We start from the raw sequence: 21,145 nt of genomic DNA, 5'->3' as shown, positions 1-21,145 counted from the left end.
GGATTCTGGAAAAACATTGTAGGTATCATTTTCTGAAAAAGTCCTACATTTGCTTAAATGGGATACCTGCTTCTGCAGGAAACTTCGAGCAGCACCCCTAGATTGCCCTACTGTTCCAATAAATCCTATATTCCTGGTGCAAGGGGATGGGAGCTACCAGTATGTCCCTTATTGCGAAACCTGTGAGGCCCCTACTTTTATCGACTCAAGTGAGCATAAGGTCCATGTAAGGACCTCTTGATTAGTTAAGGTCTGGTTCTAAAAGAGTAGATTCTCAGCTCAAAATGATATATTATACAGTTATTGACTGGCAGGGGGTGTAATATAACATTATTTGGACCGCTGAAGCGGAGTTATATTTCCCAAGTGGTTATATTTTCCCAAAGCGCGCAGCGCTGAGGGAAAATATGGTCACGAGGGGAAATATAACTCCCTTCAGGTCCAAAGAATGTTATATACCCCCTGCCAGTCAATAACTGTTATATTAGATAGCCTTGGTTTTTTTTGTGGGGGGGGGGGGGGGGGGGGAGGTCCATATTTTTTTTTGCCCTAATTTTTTTGTTCTCCTTTTTTTTTGGGGGGGGGGGAACAATCAAAATTACAGAAAAATAATCTGTCGAGATAGTTGAAGAAAGAAAAAAAAAACCTTACAAAAAGAAAAAAATCTTACCCCCCCCCCCCCCCCCCAAAAAAAAGGCATTTTTCGGGAAAAAAAAATACCCAGAAAAGCATTTTTGGGGAAAAAAAGAAAATGTGGAAAAAATAATTTCAAGGGAAAAAAAAAATTCATGAAAAAAAATTATTGAAAAAATAAAATGACCCTCTACTTGGTAATGGTGTAATGTGTGTAATTGGTGACATACAGTCCTCAAGAGGGCGACATGCATTGATTAAAAATATATTCATTTTACCAGCTGGTAAAATATAACCAACCAGGAAAATATAACAATTTGGATCCTCGCAATTGATATCACGTGACGAGCTCTAGACCAATCACATCTCGGTATCTGTCTAAGCTATCTAATATAACTCATTGCAATTGGATGTTCCTAACCCAATGAAGAAAGGGGGGAGTATGTCAAGTCCCAAGAAATGTTGATTTAGAACAAATGGCATTTAAGTCCTGTCTGTACAAGTTTGGCCAGGGGGGATTAGACCACCCTGCGAAGTCACTGAATCAGATCATCAAATCAGCTCTCAATTAACATAAGAAAAGGGGGCTCATTGGGGACCAACATGCAAGCACCAATTAGGGATTGTTTGCTATATAGAGGGAGCAAGTAGCTACAAGTAGTGCAGAGGGGCTTAAATCCTGTAGCCTGACTTCTATATGGTATTGTGAAGGTAACAAAAGGGGAACTAGATCTCAATGGAAATTCATGAGAAGGGATTTTCAAATTACAAGATTTTGTGTACATCATGATCTTTATTTTCCAAGGCATAAATCTTTAATACTCTGTTTTATTAAGTAATAAAAGATCGAAATGATACCAGTAGCCAAGGTAATTAAGAAATTCAGACTACTGTAACAAATTCAAAATCACTTGAGTTGAGGCTTTAAAGGTACTATTCATTTATTTATTTATATCCCCCGGCAGTATGCGGGTGGAGTACTTTGGATTCAGCAGCGTTACGCCGCGTCATATTTATGTGTGCGCTTTAACTGCCACTTTCCTTGACGGATTTCTTTCAGATTTTGTATTAGGGTGTATCTTGGTATAATCTTTACACCTACAACATTTGGTGATGCTGCCCCCAGTGTTCCGTCTTCTATAGGGTCAAAGATCATATTTTGATAGATGTCTTGTGTGCACTCTAGTGTGCGGTCTCATTGCATCATTTCTTGACAAATTTCTTTCAAATGTAGTATGAAAGTGTATGTTGGTAAAATCTATGCACCTTTAGCTTCTGGTGATGCTGTCACCAGTGTCCTGTGTTTTATAGGGTCAAAAGGTTACATTTTGGTGGGTATCTAGCGTGCGCTCTTCAGGTCATATGTCATGACGTATTTCTTTCAAATTTTGTATAGAGATGTATCTTGGTACAATCTACACACCTCTTCTTTTTGGTGATGCTGCCCTCATTGTTTCATCCTTTATAAGGTCAAAGGTCATTCATCCCTTTTGTGCACTGTTATTGCCACACTTTTGAAAGATATCTTTCAAATGTTGTATGGAGGGGTATCTTGATCAAATCTACGCATGTTTTGTGTTTGGTGGTGCTGCCACTATAGTGTTTGTCTATTACCATTATTATCATGACGGATTTCTTTCAAATTTTGAATGGAAATGTATCTTGGTACAATCTACACTTTTGGGCGATGCTGTCCTCATTTTTTGGTCTTTCATATGGTCAAAGGTCATATATGTCTTTTATGCGCTCTAACTGCCACTTTCTAGACAGATTTTTTTCAAATGTTGTATGGAGGTGTGTTTTGGTACAATCTACACGGCTGTAGTGGTTGGTGAGGCTGCCACCTGTGTTCAGTCTGTTATAGGGTCGAAGGTCATATTTTGGTTGCTGTCTTTTGTGCGCTCTAACTGGCACATTTCTTGACAGATTTCTTTCAAATTTTCTACAGAGATGCATTATACTCTAATCTACATATTGTTTGGTGGTGCTGTTCCTAGTCTTGACAATATAGTCCGAGCCATTAGTGGCGATCTCTACGTCATTCGTTTGTTTCAGGGAGGGGAGAGGGGCTCTAATTTGTCCCTTCTTCGAACATACATGTAAGGATGACACAAAATCGCTGCCACTGCCGGGGGATACATTCGCATTGCGGGGCAATACAGATTGCAATATTATACAAATAATGCACTGTTGCAAGTATGTTAGCACAAGACCAGTGCATGAAGTTTAGTCAGTGCACATAGGTGATAACCTATCGATATCGCACTGACTATTAAAACTGAGTGCACTGGAACTGCTCTACTATATAAACACACAAGCGAAACAGTGCATTATTTGGTTTATAAGATGGGTCGGCAATACTTTCTTATAATATAGTCTAGATCTAGAGTATAGATAGATATTAGATCTAGATCTAAGTTAGATCTAACTAGATCTAGGTCTAGAATATTCTAGATCTAGATCTAGATATTGAAAATTATGCACAAATTAAATTTGGCTGAATTATGCAAAAGCGATATTGGCAGGTATCGAGGGTGTGTCATCAATTTTTGATGGGAGATGTTTTGCACGATGGGAAGAACTAATACACAGCCACGTGATGTCAATTGACCAATCGGATTGCTTACATTCTAGAACCGTTCTTATAATTCTAGTTATTTCTGATATTTAGACAGGGTGACTCATTTCACCAATAATGATGGTTTTCCATAAGGCCCTGTTAAACATAATAAGGAACAATAGTTTAATAATAATAACAAAATCATGAATATTAACTCATAACAGCAACAAAGAAAGTAAGAACATGTATTAACATGTATTTGGTATCCTCGTAATGAATGAATGGTTTGTTTGTTGTGTTTTGCTTTGCTTTTTCGTTCATAGTACAGCGGATTAGCTCCCCATATAACGAGAATTGTGCACTTTTTGATAAAAGCATGAAACTTCTAGCATAGTTAGTTTAGACCATAAGATTCATTTTCAGATGTGGAGGGAAGTCAGATTTGACCTCTGATGACCCTGAGAGGTCAAATTCAAAATGGCCGCCAGTCCGCATGGTCTAATGTACAAACACGCTAATTAACTTTTGAACAAAATAGTCCAGAAAAACATTTAAGGTGTCGTTTCCAACTAAATTGAGGATGCCAATGCATTTGGTTATACTTTTGAGATCGCCAGATTTCGGGGTTTGGCATTTAGGTCAAGGTTAAGGTCAAAATTGACTAAAAATAGCAAGTTTTCAATCTTTACAACGAAACAAATCCCATTTATTTGTCATTTGTTCGCTCCTATGTTCTCAAATTTCTTTAAGAGTGGTTCCCCTGCAGACCATGAGATTCATTTTCAGATGTAGAGCGAAATCAGATTTGACCTCTGATGACCCTGAGAGGTCAAATAAAAAATGGCTGCCAGTCCGCCGCATAGTCTAATAATTGTCCAAACACGCTTAACTCTTGAACTAAATAGTCCAGAAAAACGTTTAAGGTGTCATTTCCAACTAAGTTGGGGATGCCAATTCATTTAGTAATACTTTAGGGTACGCCAGAACTCTGGGCTTTGCATGAAGTCAAGGTCAAGGTCAAAATTGACTAAAAAAATAGCAAGTTTTGAATGTTTACAAAAAGTTTTCCCATTTATTTGTCCCCCTATGTTCTCACATTTCTTTAGGAGTGGTTCCCCTGCATAGTCTCCATCGTAATCCCTGTCAGTTAGTTTATTTCACTAATTATAGCACCAAACCAGTAGTTGTCTTGTAACTGACCATATGCATATAGCATAGTCAGTGGGCAGCTAGGCAGTATACGGTACAAACCTCAATTCAAGTCAGAGAAACTGCTCCTTTCCGTTACTGCTCAATAATACTGGTAAGATGTTCTTTAAGTACTATTATTACTCTATCCCAATTGAAGATGTTGATCACTCTTACGGAAACGATGAGTTACGTAATTACTTTGTGTTTTATTTGGTTTAAGTAATTTAAATAATCGCTACAGAGTTTGAGGAACATGCCATAAAGCAAAGTAACGTTTCTGCTAACACTATACAAACATCACCTTGACCAGCAACCTGGAGTGCAGGCAGCATTCTTGAGGGATGGGAACTTCTGACAGTACTGAAAGAGATGGGGAATCCATCTCTAGAACAAAGTCAAGACATACTAGTCATTGGCACAAGCGACATATCATGGACATCCAATTGGCTGAAACGGGGAGAAGGATTGAGACCCTAGGTGAGCAGTACACAAAGTTTGTGACAGAAAGGCTAGAGCAGTGTACGACACCTAGCTGTCACACAAACACTTCATACGAACAAGTTGCCATTTTTCAGTCGGCAGCCGGCGAAGGTTATATATATGTTAAAACAGAAGGCACAGCTTGCAGCACTTAAGAGTGACTGTGGTCTCTTTTTGAGGATTTACATCTCGTGTCAGACAAGGGATGGAGATATGGACAATTTCTTCTCTCATGAAAACCAGGCAGTCCCACCAGCTTTGTTAACTGGAGGTAAATGCGGTTTGGAGTTAAAGCAGATCTACTTCGCTGCCTGGAATCAAATCTGCTCGAAAACAATAGTGCACCTGTGGCCCAAGCAATAATTATTGATGGTGAAGCTGTGGTTCAATTAAATGCTCAACCCTGGAACATCAAGAACATTTCAAGAGTATGGAGAAAAAGTGTTTGCCCCATACATCTTTGCTCAACTCGAGAAAAGCATCCACATCGACCTTGGCTATGGTGTATACTTACCTGCTAGCCTGAAAGCCTCAATAGGGCAGGAAAAGGGAAAGGGCACCAGGAAAAGGGTGGCTCCTTCCATTTTGCTGCCAGAAAGCTGGAAGGACTTCCTTCGATTCAATGAGAACAAAACCGAATTGTTTGATTTCATGTCATGCGAAGCCGTTTACCTTCCTCTACCACAGGGCAAGGAACTGTATAATATGCAACAGATGGAAGTGGAGTACTCTGCTCTCCTGCTGAGTCACACTTGGTAGGCCTTGTCCCATGGGTGTAAAAGGGTATCCATACGTATTGTTGGTACTGATGCGGTTGAACTGGCCCTGGCTTCATTCAGCAAGACAGCTCCTGATGCTAGCTGGGGATCGCTTTTGGTGTCAGATCAAGCTTTCGGTACAAGGCTTTTCATAAAATCATGATAGTTGCCACCATGAGTCTGACACAATGTATGACTCTTCCAATCTTTCATGCGTTCACCGGGTGTCACACTGTTTCTACATTCACAGGAAAAACTTAGAAGTCTTTCCCAGAGGTGAATGATTCCTTCAATGAACTCCTGTGCATGCCTAGGATCGATCGAGGTCAGTGAAGGATCAATGTTACTGCCAGAGCGATTTGTGGTGCTAATACGACCGAACCAGTGAGAGCATGATAGTCAATGATGCCAGGAAACAGCTCTTCGCACAGAAGTCTAGAAACCTGGAGAACTTTCCTCCATCCCAGGCAGCACTCAAGCAGCACCTCAAGCGCACTTGCTACCAGGCCAACTGTTGAAACCAGATATTGGCCAAGAATCCAGAGATGCAGAGCCATCTGACTTGGGCTGGACAAACGAAACAACTGGGTGGCAGCCTCTTTGGACCACTCTCCCGGAAGCATAAAAGTTGTGGCATGAATAATCCACTGTCGCTGCAAGAAAAGATGCACTGGAATGTGATCTTGTTCTGGAGACTGTTAGATTTTGATCGTTACCATCATTAGGATATGCATAAGTTGTGGACAGTGCTAAATTCATGTAAATATCTATAGCTGTGGTTATGAACAGGTTTTAGGTCGTATTTGGAATAGCTTTTTTTGTCTTCTGGGCCCAATTTCATAAAGCTGCTAACCGGTAAGCAAATTTTCGTGCTATAACTGTAGCAGACAACTTTGGTTAGCAAGAAAACAAGGCGTCCACCTTGTATGTTCACAATGGATTGCATTGTTACAAAATTCATTTTCGTCCAGTAAGCAGCGTAAGGTTAATGCATTTTCGTGTGCTTACGGTTAGCAGTGCTTTGAAGTAGAAACTAATATGTAAGCACAGAACCAGCCGATAAGCAGCTCTATGAAATTTGGCCCTGGATAGTCAAAGTGGTGGTACACGGGTCTTTTTATTAATTTTTAAAATAATGAAACCTTAAGTGTCAAAATAGAGGCAATGTTTATTTTAAAAAAGAAAACAGCACTTTTTTGGCCTAATATGACCTTTAACTTGACCTCATTGCAAATCCCTGAGTTCTGGCGATCTCAATGTATTACGTAATGAATTTGCATCCCCAAGTTAGTTGGAAATGACACCTCAAACGTTTTTCTACACTTTTTTGTTCAAAAGTTACCACGTTTGTACATTAGACCATGCGGACTGGCGGCTATTTTGGATTTGACCTCTTAGGGTCATCAGAGGTCACATCAAACTGTTAGATAAACTAACTGAAAAGGATTAAGGTGGAGAACTCTGCAGGGGAACCATTCCTTAATAAATTTGAGAACATAGCTAGGGAGAACAAATGACAAATAATGGGGATTTAACCTTCTGTAACCATTTAAAACTTGCTATTTTTAGTCAATTTTGACCTCGACCTTGACATAAATGCCACACCCTGAGTTCTGGTGATCTCAAATGTACTACCAGATGAACTGGCATCCCCAATTTAGTTGGAAATGACACCTTAAATGTTTTTCTGGATTATTTGGTTCAAAAGTTACTGCGTTTATACATTAGCCCTTGCGGACTGGCAGCCATTTTGGATTTGACCTCTCAGGGTCATCAGAGGTCAAATCAAACTGAAATAGACTACCTGAAAAGGATTAAGGTGGAGGACTATGCAGGGGAACAATTCCTAAAGAAATTTGAGAACAAATGACAAATAAATGAGATTTAACCATTTGTAACCTTTCAAAACATGCTATTTTTAGTCAATTTTGACCTTGACCTTGACCTAAATGCAAAACCCTGAGTTCAGGCGATCTCAGAAGTATTACCAAATGAATTGGCATCCCCAAGTTAGTTGGAAATGACACCTTAAACGTTTCTCTGGACTATTTGGTTCAAAAGTTAAGCATGTTTGTACATTAGACCATGCGGCCTGGCGGCCATTTTGGATTTGACCTCTCAGGGTCATCAGAGGTCAAATCTGACTTCCCTCCACATCTGAAAATAAATCTTATGGTGAAAGCAAACTATGCTAGAAGTTTCATGCTTTTATCAAAAAGTGCACAATTTTCTTGCTAAGCCGCTGCACTATCAAGAAAACGTTGTTACATATTTATAATATCTTAATATAAAATGATAGTATAGACGGTAATTAGTTTTTAGTTTTTTTTTTTCGATTGCAACTAGGCGTTGTGGCGTGCGCCTGTAATCCAGCTAACAATGGAAGTTACAAACTGATTCAGCTGAGGACGCAGATTCAAAACTGAGTCACGTTTTTTGGATGGTGACGTTTAAAGGTCGGTCCCCAGAAGTAAATAATCATATCTGATTGATACACGTCTGTAAAAAACCCAATACACACCACACGCAATCACTAAAGTCAATTTGACAACTATTGGTCTTTATTTGCCAAGCCCTTTCGTTTTGAGAGAAGTTCTACATTAGTATTATCTTTCAAATACTGTTGGAATTAAACCTTTTCATATTTTGGGCCTGCTATTGGTACTTAGTACCTTAATGAGCCTTAAAAAGAGCAGATATAAATTTTGTAATGAATGAGTGAAAAACATGCATCATTTGTTTTATACAACAAAATTCCTACATCCTTGTTAGTTGATGTAAAAAGAATCAATATCAAGATTGTTTTTTTTGCATGTGTGTCATTACTGCTAAAATTTACTCTCTTTTTTAGTTATAGTGTCAAAATGCTGTCACACTAAGAATACCATATGACTGTAGAGAATGATATTATTCGGGACTCCATTGGAGAACAGTTGTATTATGTTAAAAACTGACATGGACTATACACCATATTTGTATCCAAAATGATATCATGTATTATTAACCGTATCAGACATCTGAGCAGGGCGATTATTAAATGTTATTGCCCTCAAGGTTTAATTGATAAACCAACAAAACTACGGTCAAAAAAATATTATTGACCGCTCAGAGAATGAAATGGCAAAATGTGTGCTAAACTAGTGGGCAATAATGTAGATTTTGTAATCTGCATTGCGTATCTATTACGTGTATGAGAAAATGCAAACTTTGCGCGCACTCTATTGTGAAGTAATAATCCCACCCAAGGCACACCGTTTGCAGTGTATCAAAAATTTTGTCAAGCACTGGATGCACAGTGCTGGTTTGACAATGTTTTTGCAACTTTTCATGCCAGGAAACCCTGTGCAGTATAGGCTATTATTCACTGCAAGGTAATTCAAACAAACAATTGTTTTAGAACTCCCTATTTTTCTCTTTGTGATCTTGGCAGTTGATAGGATTCCTCCCGTTTTAGTGTGCCCTGAAGGATTCTCGGAGCTCACTTCTCTGGGATTGAGTGGCTTGACAGTGACTTGGATCTCCGCCACAGCAACAGACAACTCTGGTGAAGTCATAGCTGTTACATCAGATCGCTCTTCACCATCTTTTTTGCCCATCGGAGAAACCCTTATTACTTACTCTGCAAGTGATGCCTCAGGAAATGTTGCAATGTGCTCATTTACTATTACTGTAATAGCAGGTAATGTATTATTTAAAGATCTGGGATGGTATTCTGAGAATTATTTCATGTCCTTACAAATGCATTACCGGTACTTCAATTTTCAAACAAGAATTTGCTGGGATTTTTTCAAAAATCGTGCCATCACAATCATTATTGTATGTATGAATTTAGCTGGCAAAAATCTTGAAATATAATTTGATATTCCTATAAGAGTTTTGCTTGAGAAAGGTGGTCAATAATCTGTATTCTTTGTTTATTTTGGACACACAACTAGCAGAATACTTGTTGAAATATGTTGCCCTTGTGGTAAAGATAAAAATAGCCTGTACGCTAAAGTTTTATATATAAAGTTTCATGTAAAGTAATGTGGGTGTTTAAATGTTAAAGCTAGGTGTATCATGTGTACAACTGTAATTTACATATATGCAAGGGGTATTGATTGAGGTACAACATTTAAGATTAAGTATGAGATAAAAGTGGTCTCAGAATACTGATTACTCCTTTAAAGATAAGATAGAATATATTAGTTATTTAAGATTGTAGATAATCCATCTAAACCGCCCCTTGATAATATTAAAGATTTCATAGATTCCAACCAACCATCTTACACAGAATCACCAATATTTAAAAAAAAAATCATCTGCTGAGAGCCAGGACAGCATTTATTCTTACAGTATAGTCTAGATCTAGAGTATAGATTTATTATGTATACAAATATATGAGTTCATGCCCTTACGACTATCAGGAGATTACTATCTGTTTAATTAATTTGGTATGAAATGCATGTTAGCCAAGTAACCGAGCATGAAAAGATAATATAATCTCTCTCCTCATCCAGATTGCTCATCAAGAAGTAGGTATGTGGTTTCAGTGAAAGCAATTTTCAGAAAATTTGGAGTTTTACCTATTTCTCATATGCTTGCATGTAATTGTAACCCAAACTACCAAACTACTTCATGATGAATAGATTTTAATTGTCTTGTGAAAGGCATTTTTATTCAAAAGGTAACCAGATTAACTTTGAAGCATGCTCAATATCATTGATTTTACATATTTTTGTGTATGTCTTCAAATTCACATTGTGATCATATGAGGTATTTTATAGGATGCTTTGTGTTTCTAAAAGCAATTAAGAAAAACAATGTTCTCAAGACCGGTAAAATATCTAAGCCTGATTTTGTAAGGAAAAAAGTTTTGTCCAAGGACCGTTAATTTCTTCCTTATTCTTGAATTAAAAGAAAATTTCTTCAAAAGATAATGACCTCTTTATAGGGTACTGGTGTGCATGTACATATATTCGTTCATGCTTGAGTAAGCATGACATGTAGTTTGAAAGCAAATATTTGTGTTTGTACAACAAATAAAGGGTCATAACAAGAATATTCACTATGAACATGACGGACAAAGAAAGCGGACAAAATATACAGTTCCTCAGGTAGACAAAGGAACATCCCTTCACTGCTATTATGTAAAAATGTGTAGAACAAGTGAATATGCATGTGACACCTGTTCTACACATTTTTACATAATAGCAGCTAGTGAAGGGATGTTCCCTTGTCTACCTGAGGAACTGTATATTTTGTCCGCTTTCTTTGTCCGTCATATTCATAGTGATTAGAACCCCATATCATTTCAATCACACTCTAGTGACTTATATGTTCAAGTGTTAGCTACATCACAACATCTCTATTCCAATTTCCATTTGTTTGTAGTGGACAACGAGTTGCCAGTCATCAGCAACTGCCCCCCATCACCGCTCAACACAGCCATTGACTTGGGTCAAACATCTGCTCAGGTTACTTGGCCAACTGTGGTGGCGACTGACAATTCGGGAGTAGTGAATATTCTCAGTAGATCGCATATCAGCGGGGATTCCTTTCCTGTAGGTGCGACTACTGTTACCATTGAGTTCGTAGACCCTTCCAGCAACACAGCCCAGTGTTTGTTTGTAGTCAATGTCATTCAGTGTAAGTTCTTTGAATTTTTATAATGATAACATATATATTCTTAGTGCATAGGAAAAACTTTAAAATAAACAATTTTGGTGAAAACACAGGACAATTAAGTCATAGGGAAAGAAATTTTCCCTCAAGAACTTATTTTGTTGTGTCAGAAAAATTTGTATATCAAAACATAGTATAGTATTCATGATATTGGAACAATGATGCACAGCAAATACACCCACTTATTACATTCACACATGCATTAATTGAACTACAATAGAACTGAGAATTTAGACTGAAATTGTACCTTTATGGCAATCCCTTGAATTTGATTGAGATGGCAATTCAATTTCTTTTTTTAAACAAGACATGAGAGAGTAAAAAACCTTGATTATATATGACAAATATAGATGCATATCTTCATTCTATATACATATTAACATATAAGTACCTTAACATTCATTATTTCCCTTGTTCAAGGATATTTCAACATTGGCCTATGGTCTCGGTGAAATATCACTCTGGAAATGTGAATTTGTTGGTTCGTATATTTCATTCAGCTAGTAAAAGGAGATATGAGAGCATCTTGCCTAACTTTAATAGGCAGCTTAACACTGCAAGTCTCAGAGAAGGACCATAAATTCAATTTCATTTTCAATGCAATACCGGTAACAGTTTATTAATCAGTTTAAACAATCAATACATGTTTTGTACAAATAAATTCACACAAACAGCAGCTAGTGATGGATAATTCATGTTTACATGTTATGTCGTAGTAGTATATAACATGTTAAAAAATATAAAACATTTTAAAACATTGTACAAAATAACAGACATACAAGTACATAAAAGGTAGATAAAAAGCATTCCAAGGTCATTTAGTAAGAAAAATAGATATTTCACATGATCTGCTTTAATCAACATTTTTTAAAGCATAAAATACTTGCACACATGTTTAATAAGAAATACTCATATTTTTTAAAGAATTTTCAAGAGTTCAACCAGAGAGAAAACGTTTACAATTGAGGAAAAAATATCCACATGGCCATGTTGGATAATTAAGCCCCCACTTGCTGGAGACATGCAAGTCTGATGATAATAATATTCAAATAAATCATCTATAGCAAGTATGAGGTAAATCCTATAGGAAAACCAGCTGACCTAGCTTTGTGAGAACATTTTCCCATTTAAAGTACATTGCAATAAGTAAGATCATTTCATTAGTTATAATTTTGTATACAGTAGTTAAACTCACTTGTAACTCACTTGATCCAGAATTATTCAGTCTTTATACTGTCACTTTACATACATGTAGTAGATAGTTGTCAAAGAGAATCAAAGAACACAAAAAGTGACCCTGTGACGTGTCAGAATATGCTAAAAGTTTAAATTGTCACAAAAGAAAGCATGAAAATATATTAAAACATTGTAAACTTGAACAAATGCATGAAGAAAAAATGTTCATGATGTATTTGGGATATTTTATGCAACCAGTCAACCAGTAGGATACAATTTTCACCAAGAAAGAGTCAACTACTTGTATTTCCATATGCTGGGCAAGTCCCTATTTGCTGAATACATGATTTTGATTTAATTTGGTTTATTTATTTCCGCTTCAATATAAACATATTTAAACATGTACAAAGTACATATGAATTATTGAAAATTTGTTGAAACAGATTTATTGTCTCTGCACTATGATAAAGATTATGTAAAAGACCAACAAGATACATGTAATGTTAGTAGGTAATCCAGATCTGTTTCCAAACTGGTAGGTATCTACATGGTTTTCAATGGGAAATGAATTGTCTGATAAAATAGCGTGGGAAAAACAGTAGCTAAATGATGATGATGGAGCATTCAGTATTTGTATAATAATTGCTTGAAAATACGATTTGATGTTATAGCTGATCCAGTCCCACCACTGATTACTGGATGTCCAGGAGACATCGAAAGGAGCATCTCTCTAGAAGCTACAGACATTGCTGTGTTCTGGACACCGCCAGCTACATCAGATAACTCTGGGCTGCTTCCAAGCATAATTAGTAACTTCTCCCCCGGGAATCGTTTTGCTCCAGGAGTGTGGAATGTCATCTACACCTCTACAGATGGAGCAGGAAATACTCAGCAGTGCCAGTTTCAAATAACTATTACAAGAAGTATGTACAAGTAGTACACAAATTTTTGTTTACAAAGTTTAAGATGGAGATGTTTCTGGCTAAACAGTCTATGCTTATATTATAATGATGATTTGTAAGCAAAAATATTACAAATGGGTATTATTATACGTTGCATATAAAAAAAAAGTTTTACCCAACTGTAGTAGATTATAATTATAAAGTCATTATTAATGTGACCTTGAAATCTATTTCATGGCAAAGAATGACTTGTTTTCTGTCTATTGATACCCTATTCATATTATAACTGCTACCGATGACTGAGCAACAGGGTTTAACAAAAATGCTATAAAAAACTCCTTATTTACCAAATGTGAGTCAGGCCATATGCATGCATTACTTAAATCCTTTTAAAAGTTAAATACTGCCTCATATTTCAGTGCTTCATTGTTTAAAGTGATCCAATGTATCTAACCTTTCACATGACCTTGTTTCAATCTTCACGATAACCTTAAATTATTCTAAACATCTTTATAACTTCTTGTTTCATAAGATCCAAAATCTCACTTCTGGCTTGTCTAATGCACCATTACAAATGTGTGTTTTTGCCTGGAACAGCACATAAAGAAATAGAGGCTTACTAACTTTGAGGATTCAGTAAATGCAAGAAAAAAGTCAAGATGATAACTACCAAAGATATTGATAACAGACTTACATGAAAATGATAGGTAGATAGCATCCATGCAAGTAAACTTTGTCCATGTTGAATGACCCAATGACAATGCTTACCTTAAACATGGGACGTGAGAATTGCCAAGGTTGTGTCACCATTAGGAGGATATCATAAATATGGCTTGTAAATGAGCCTTTCCTTGAATCTGAGTTAAACATTGCTACCTTTTCTATTATAATGCACAGAATCAATGCGTATAATAATATCAGCAATTATTTTTGGACTGAAATAACACTGGGTAAGGGCTTTTGCGCACATTTATTGCTCTAGCACAAACTTGGTACAAGAGTTATGTATAAGGTATCTTTAGACAGAATTTTAGATACTCTTCAAAGTAACATAATTCAAAGTCATAAAGGTTAACAATAATAATTATATTTGCTTATATAGTGCCTAACACTTACTTTATCAGAAGTCTCTATTAAAGCGATCTACAATAATGCAGCGTAATTACCCTGGCTTTAACAGTGGTTTTAACCTTTAAATTGGATCTGCCAAAGTTGGGTATCCTTCTTTTTTTTGGGGGGGGGGGGGCATGCACTGTATAATTGTGGATGTACAATAGATCCATGTGTAGCAATAATAGGGCATGTTGTGAGACACATTTAAAATAAGTGTAATTCGATAGTATGTTGGAATAGATATGTATAGGTTCATTGGAATTATCATGCTTGTATTAAACTCATACATAAATATTTCTATACAAAAATATTGCAACCTCTGTTATTTAAATGTAAACAATTAAGACCTTTATTACTGTTTCTTAATTTCCAGATAATTACAGCAGTTTATAGCATTATCCAATTAGATATTTAGGTAACTCTCAGCAATACACATCCCATTTTCTTGCACTGACAGCGGATAATATACCACCACAAGTGACTTGTCCTGCAAACATTCGGCAGACTGTGATAATAGGCTCAATTGGTACTTACGTAACCTGGGATCCTCCTGTTGTATCGGATAACTCGGGCACGGTGGAGTTTGTATCATCCTCCTCCAGTTCTGGTGACCTCTTTCCCATTGGAGTGACTCCAGTCACGTACACATATTCTGACTCCTCTGGCAACTCGAACAGTTGCACGTTCACAGTCACCATTACCACAGGTATCTACAATGTATATGTACAGCATTGAGTGTCAAAGAACCGTTTGAAATGCAGAGGGTAGATTAGAGGTGGTGTCGGCCAATTTTTGACCATCAAGTATACTAATGATTTCACTTATATATGTATGTACTCGGCTGGAGATATGTGTGAAATTTTATCTATGGAGTCAAAGAATATTTTATCCAGATAAATGATGATGGCCTGCAGATGGCTGCACTGATCCAGATACAATTTCACTCTTACCATTTGCTGCATATTTGAAAAATCTTCTTGTTAATTGAAAAACATGTATCGTCTGCAAATGGTAGGATCAATCTCCTTGTAGAAATATTTAAAATATATAAAAAGTTTTATTGCATTATACTCTAAGACGTGTAAAATTAATGAATGGAAGTTAATATGATATTTCTCAATAGAAAAGCAGAAATACTCGTACAGATATGTATACTGTATTTACTGCCTTGAGCATTTAACTTTTCAATAATATGGAATTAAATTTCCCCAAGTATATTTAGGATACGCAAACCAATCCATCACAACAAATGTTTTCAATCGATTTCTTCCTTTTTTGTATGTAAATGTATCGTTTTATCTTGATGTTTGTTGCCAAATGAATAAAAAATAAATACATATTTTTTTCCCCTCAGGTACCCCCTGCAACCAAAATCTCTGTCTTAATGGAGGCTTATGTGTACCAACAGATCTGACTAACTACCAGTGTATCTGCACAGAATGCTTTACAGGGACCAACTGTGAGACAAGTAAGTAGTCTAGCTTAATTTAGTATTTTCCTTGCCCAAGGGTTCATTCACATGCTTTTGAGTTCGAAAGGGTATCGGAATTAAGTATCTGTGTGCATCAATGGTCCTGTGGGCATTTGGTTATCCAGGTGTTATAAGATACAAAATGTGAGGCGCAGTATGCTTTAAAAAACCTATGGTAAACCGCCTCATTTTTCCAAGTCGTATGTGAAGAAGCATTAATGCTTGTCATTTGAATACCATTTTACAAATGCATTTTAAAGACAGTTGATAGCTCATCTCATGTTGTCATAAGATTGAATTGCTAGCTTCTTTTCTTCCATTCTCCACATTTTACAATATGTATGTTCAGTGTAGCTTACAATCTTTTTTTGAAATAGCCTTCAATAATTACTTCTCTCCTGTGAATGCAGTGCTTTATTTCAAATATTCTTTTCCTTCATATTATGAAAATCACATCATGTAAAAGCACTTATTTTACATTTAAAGGATATTGATATATGGATGTATCTTTTGGTTGACCAATTTTCACTCCCACTTCAGGGGGGGGGGGGACACAGAAATATAGGATTTCCATGTATAGCAGTCACCCTTTCTATTTGTACACTGTCGGCAGCAGGTCCTGTCCAAACCCTAAAAGGAGTGATACCAATAGCAAAAATGAACTAGACAATGAATTTGTCACGGAGACCAATTAGGTGATCTCCCAAGTCCCTGCATGTACTATATACGCGGGCCTAATACACATGCACAGGATCAATGCCAGATCATTGCAGTTCATCACGACCACTTGACTTGACCAAAATACAGGCAATATGTGCGTTCGTTCACAGAGCTGGCGAACAACAATATTATCAAAGTCGAGCAATAACAAAATGCATTTCAAAGTTGAAAACACAGAAACGATTAAGAGAGGGAAATGGAAAAATGAGTTGAAGAGAACAACACAGAATATTCCGGCCCGCGCAGGAAATACATAGATTAACGTACGTAAGTACAGTAAAGATATGGCGGCGGTCTGATCGATTATAAAATTATATATTGCGATTACAGTGTACAGACAAGTGTTTTTTTTCTTCAAATTTAGGAGACGGTATAAAAATCTTACACTAAGGCAACTCAACTTTAAAATAATTATCTTCATGATTATATATATTGTTTAAGTCTGGTAATATGATTTGGTGCCAAAACATGTTAATTATTACACTTTGACAATAGTGCTATATATGTGTTATGCTCTCAGATGGCATGTAAATTTTCGAACTGAGAGGGAGCTATACCAAATTTACCGGGAGTACCGGTAAAATTTTTTATTTTTTAAAATTTTAATTACTCCAAATCAAAAGCTTTTTAGAGCCCAATTTTTTTAGAGTTGGGTGTTCTAACACTATGTTTCACAAACGTAATGCAAATTTTAAATTTCATGATCCAATCCTGATGAAATATTCCCAAAACTTTGTATTACCTTTAACTCAATGGAAGATTTGGTCTTTCAAAAAAAATCCCACCTTCCATTCATATTACACTCATATGAACAAATTCAGTCCCCCATGGGGCCCCCATGGACATGGATGTGACCATAAGTTTACCCATGATGTCAAGTTCGTGCATACCAAATATCATTCATAAATGACTATCCATTACAGAAATATAACACAACATCAATAGGAGATAGCATGTACAAATAGAAACCAGAATGGCAGATTTTGCAGGTCTTCACCTTAAAATCAGAATTTTGACCACGATCCCCTCTTCTGATTGAATCAAGTACATTTGTAGAGTAATGTCTCAGCTAGAGCTTAAAGCAGGGCTCCCACTTAGCCGAGTTGGAGCCTTGAGTTGTGGCAAGCAGGTGCTAGCTTCAACTCGCGTAAGCTTGCGTGAACTCGCTTGAAATTTACTTATTTTTATGATATTTGCATGAGTGATCTACGACGCAAAATCTAGTTTCCTACGATAGATGTATGAGTAAACCGAGTGCGATACAAGTCACGTGAGCTCTGTTTGAGTGGCGATGACCTGTGTATGACTTGTACCTATCTACCAACAAGATATCAAGATCTTCTAACGAGTGATAAGAGTTTTCTACGAGTCAAATGCGATCAAGGGGTGGCGAGTTACAACGAGTCAGTGAAACTTTTGAACATGTTCAAAATTTTGGAACTTCTCATGACTTTGAGGAGAGTCGTTGAAAGTTGTAGCGAGCCATAGAGAGTTACAAGAAGAGCTTTTTCGCAAGTTTGTGCGAGTGCCTCTTTGAGGTAACTCACCACAACTCGCAATAACTCTCCAATATAACTTGGCTAAATGGGAGCCCTGCTTAATAAAACATGGGAGACATCAGGGTAAGAATAGACGAGATATATTCAAAACATCAATGGGAAATATTACCTAATCAAATCTAATTCACTTCAATTAAGTGGCACTATGTTGACAACAAAGCATTCTATTATTAACAGCTAACGTGATACATGAAATCACGTCTACAATTCATACCCTATCAGAACATGAAAGAAAAATTGGGGGTAACCACAAACCTGAAAATTACCTGTGAAAATCTGAAGAAAAAAAATTTATATGCAGGGGGGGGGGGGGGGGGATGGGGGTGGAGAGCCGCATATATGACCTTGCTTGAATGTCTCGTGCAAGGGGGGGAGGGGGGGGTGAGAGGTGCTGTGACTTGCGTGAACACCTTGCGCAAGCGCTCAGATTCATGAAAACCTATGTTTTTTACGCTCGCTATCACCCCTGTAACCTGTATAGCAAAGAGGTACTTTTTATATCACTTATGGTGATTTTTGAAGATCCGTGCATGCATCAATTTTGAGGTTCAACAAATGTCTGTGAGCTACATTTAGGTCAAGAATGGCTCAAAGTGATTTCAAATTGTTAAGTATAGTATCAGCAACACAATACAAGTGAAAAAATTAAATTCATACATTTACTATACGGACGGCACACGCAAAAGTGTGCGTATATGTGTACGCTCGCCAATTTCTTTTAATGTTTAAAAATGTTTGAAGCATGTAGTTAATTAGTCCAATAAGCATCGTGACTAATTTAAAAGTTTGATGGACGTGTACGCATCCACCATGAGGTGCGCACGGACATGGGTGTGACCAAAAGTTTACCCATGACGTCAAGTTTATGCATATCAAATATCATTCAGAAATGACAATGTATGACGGAAATATGATCAATAATAGAAATTAACAAAATGGCGCCTAGATGATTTCAATTCAGCATCAGTAATATAAAAAAAATCATTGTCATTAACCATGTCATTCAAGAGATATGAAGCAAACAAATCCATGCAGAAAGAATAGGGGAAAAAAGATACATTATGACAAAATCAATATGTGCTCTGCTACGCTAGGTGGCAGATCACCTAATTAAAATGATCATCATTGAAACTGTAAAGGAAAGCATTTCTTCATTTGTTTCGTTTGATCCATGTATAAAGTAGAAACCTCTTGTGTTTTAATGTAGATTGATACATTGTTGCAATATAACACACTACAGTAAACATGCTAAAAAAGAGCTGTAGTAATTACAGGGTTACATGTAAAGATGCAGGCCTACAACAGTAGAATTATCCCAATTGCAATGCAATACAATGTTGAGTAAAGTATAGTTCACTGAAATAATTTGTGAATCTTTGTAATGTACCATTCTACAGACCTCAATGCATGTACTAACAATCTTTGTGAGAACGGAGCAGTGTGTACGCCTGATCCAGGCTCATGTACAGATTACAGCTGCCAATGCTCTGGGTGCTTTACTGGAAGATTCTGTAATTTGCGTAAGTATATTCTATTCTCTGGCTTTTCTTGATTCATATGACAATCATTTCAACCCATTTAATAGGTACATGTATTTAATATGCTTTTCTTGTCATGATGGTAATGTATCTTATAGGCAAGTCATAGTATTTGTTCATTTTTTCCCTCCATATTATCAAATTCTGACAATACTTAGCACCAAAAGTATCATTATTAACTTTAATTCTTCTGTATAATCTATAAATCAAACATCGGAAATTGTTTTAATAGTAATAGTAATAATAAACTTTTAGTCCACTCCAAATTTTATTAAAACCGAAACGGAAATTCTTTTCTTTGTTTATATACGTGATACAAAATAGATACAGAGAATTTATATGATGAATAATATATTTTACATGTGTTGTTAACAATTTTTTTTTCATAAATACGATACAATGTTAACAATTAAAAGAAAAGAAAAAAGTGCAATATGAGGCACACAAAAGACAATCGTCTCTGTCATTTTATCGTTAGTGCTATAGCTATCATAAGAACATGTCCACTTACCCCAACTGAATAAAGATGAAATAACCACGGTTCAATATCCTTGATGTTTGGACTGCTCCAAGCTATAAGAGGGTTTTCAACTTCATACAACATGAGATATAATGAAATTTGTTATGCAGTTAGTTACATGTGGAACAAATTACTGTGGACTCCCCCTATATAAAACGTACCAATGGATATAGTTTTACAATTTCTCTTTCCTCTGTTATATTTCCAATTTGTCTTGACTAGCAATTGACTCTTGTGAGAACCATCAATGCCAGAATGGTGGATCTTGTACAGTTGATCCTCTGAACTGTGAGCTCTACACCTGTACCTGTCCTCTTTGTTTCACTGGCCAATTCTGTGAACAAGGTATTGTTTTGTTTTTTTGTTCTACAAGATTCTTTTGAAAACACAATGGCCTGTATTCTACTTATTTATTTGTTACCCCCTACTTTAGACTAAGCTTTAGCATGTATCATTTGTTTCATAAGAGGGGTCCATAATATGAGTATGAAATCGAGAAATTTACTACAAACTCGATCAAAAAGCTAAGAGTTGCACAATCATGGAGGCTGCCATTTGCTTTATTGACGGCACATCATGCATTGCACGGAGCTGGCCAAACAGTAGTACATGTACAATGCACGTCTCAATGTGTTTGCATTATCAATACTGAGGCTCTGCTAGTAGATGTGTGTATACAATAATAATATATATCTGTCTTTAAATTGAAAACAGAAAGCGAAGAGGGATGAAAGAAAGAGACAGTCAGTTTGATATAACTACCTGTATACGTTATAGTATTACTTTGTCAACACTTCTTCTTTCCTCTTTTATAATCATTTTTTGTTGTTGGTTCTTTTCCCCTTCTGTGTAATCAAATA

General features: G+C 36.5%; 1 protein-coding gene across 7 annotated transcripts in view; it reads left to right on the top strand.

Moving 5' to 3' along the window:
* LOC587453 (mucin-17) overlaps window positions 1-21,145 on the top strand; it is a 151,038-nt gene that overhangs the window by 88,224 nt on the left and 41,669 nt on the right. For all 7 annotated transcript variants that reach the window (XM_030975375.1, XM_030975374.1, XM_030975373.1 and 4 more), the window contains 7 exons: window positions 9,053-9,301; window positions 10,996-11,250; window positions 13,134-13,385; window positions 14,935-15,183; window positions 15,832-15,945; window positions 19,625-19,747; window positions 20,508-20,630. In XM_030975375.1, the coding sequence (XP_030831235.1) occupies window positions 9,053-9,301; window positions 10,996-11,250; window positions 13,134-13,385; window positions 14,935-15,183; window positions 15,832-15,945; window positions 19,625-19,747; window positions 20,508-20,630 (1,365 nt within the window). The remainder of the gene's footprint in view (window positions 1-9,052; window positions 9,302-10,995; window positions 11,251-13,133; window positions 13,386-14,934; window positions 15,184-15,831; window positions 15,946-19,624; window positions 19,748-20,507; window positions 20,631-21,145) is intronic.

This window comes from Strongylocentrotus purpuratus, unplaced genomic scaffold, assembly GCF_000002235.5.
Source record: "Strongylocentrotus purpuratus isolate Spur 01 unplaced genomic scaffold, Spur_5.0 spur5_scaffold_8, whole genome shotgun sequence".
NCBI lineage: Eukaryota > Metazoa > Echinodermata > Echinoidea > Camarodonta > Strongylocentrotidae > Strongylocentrotus > Strongylocentrotus purpuratus.
This window is presented reverse-complemented; position numbering and strand designations above follow the sequence as displayed.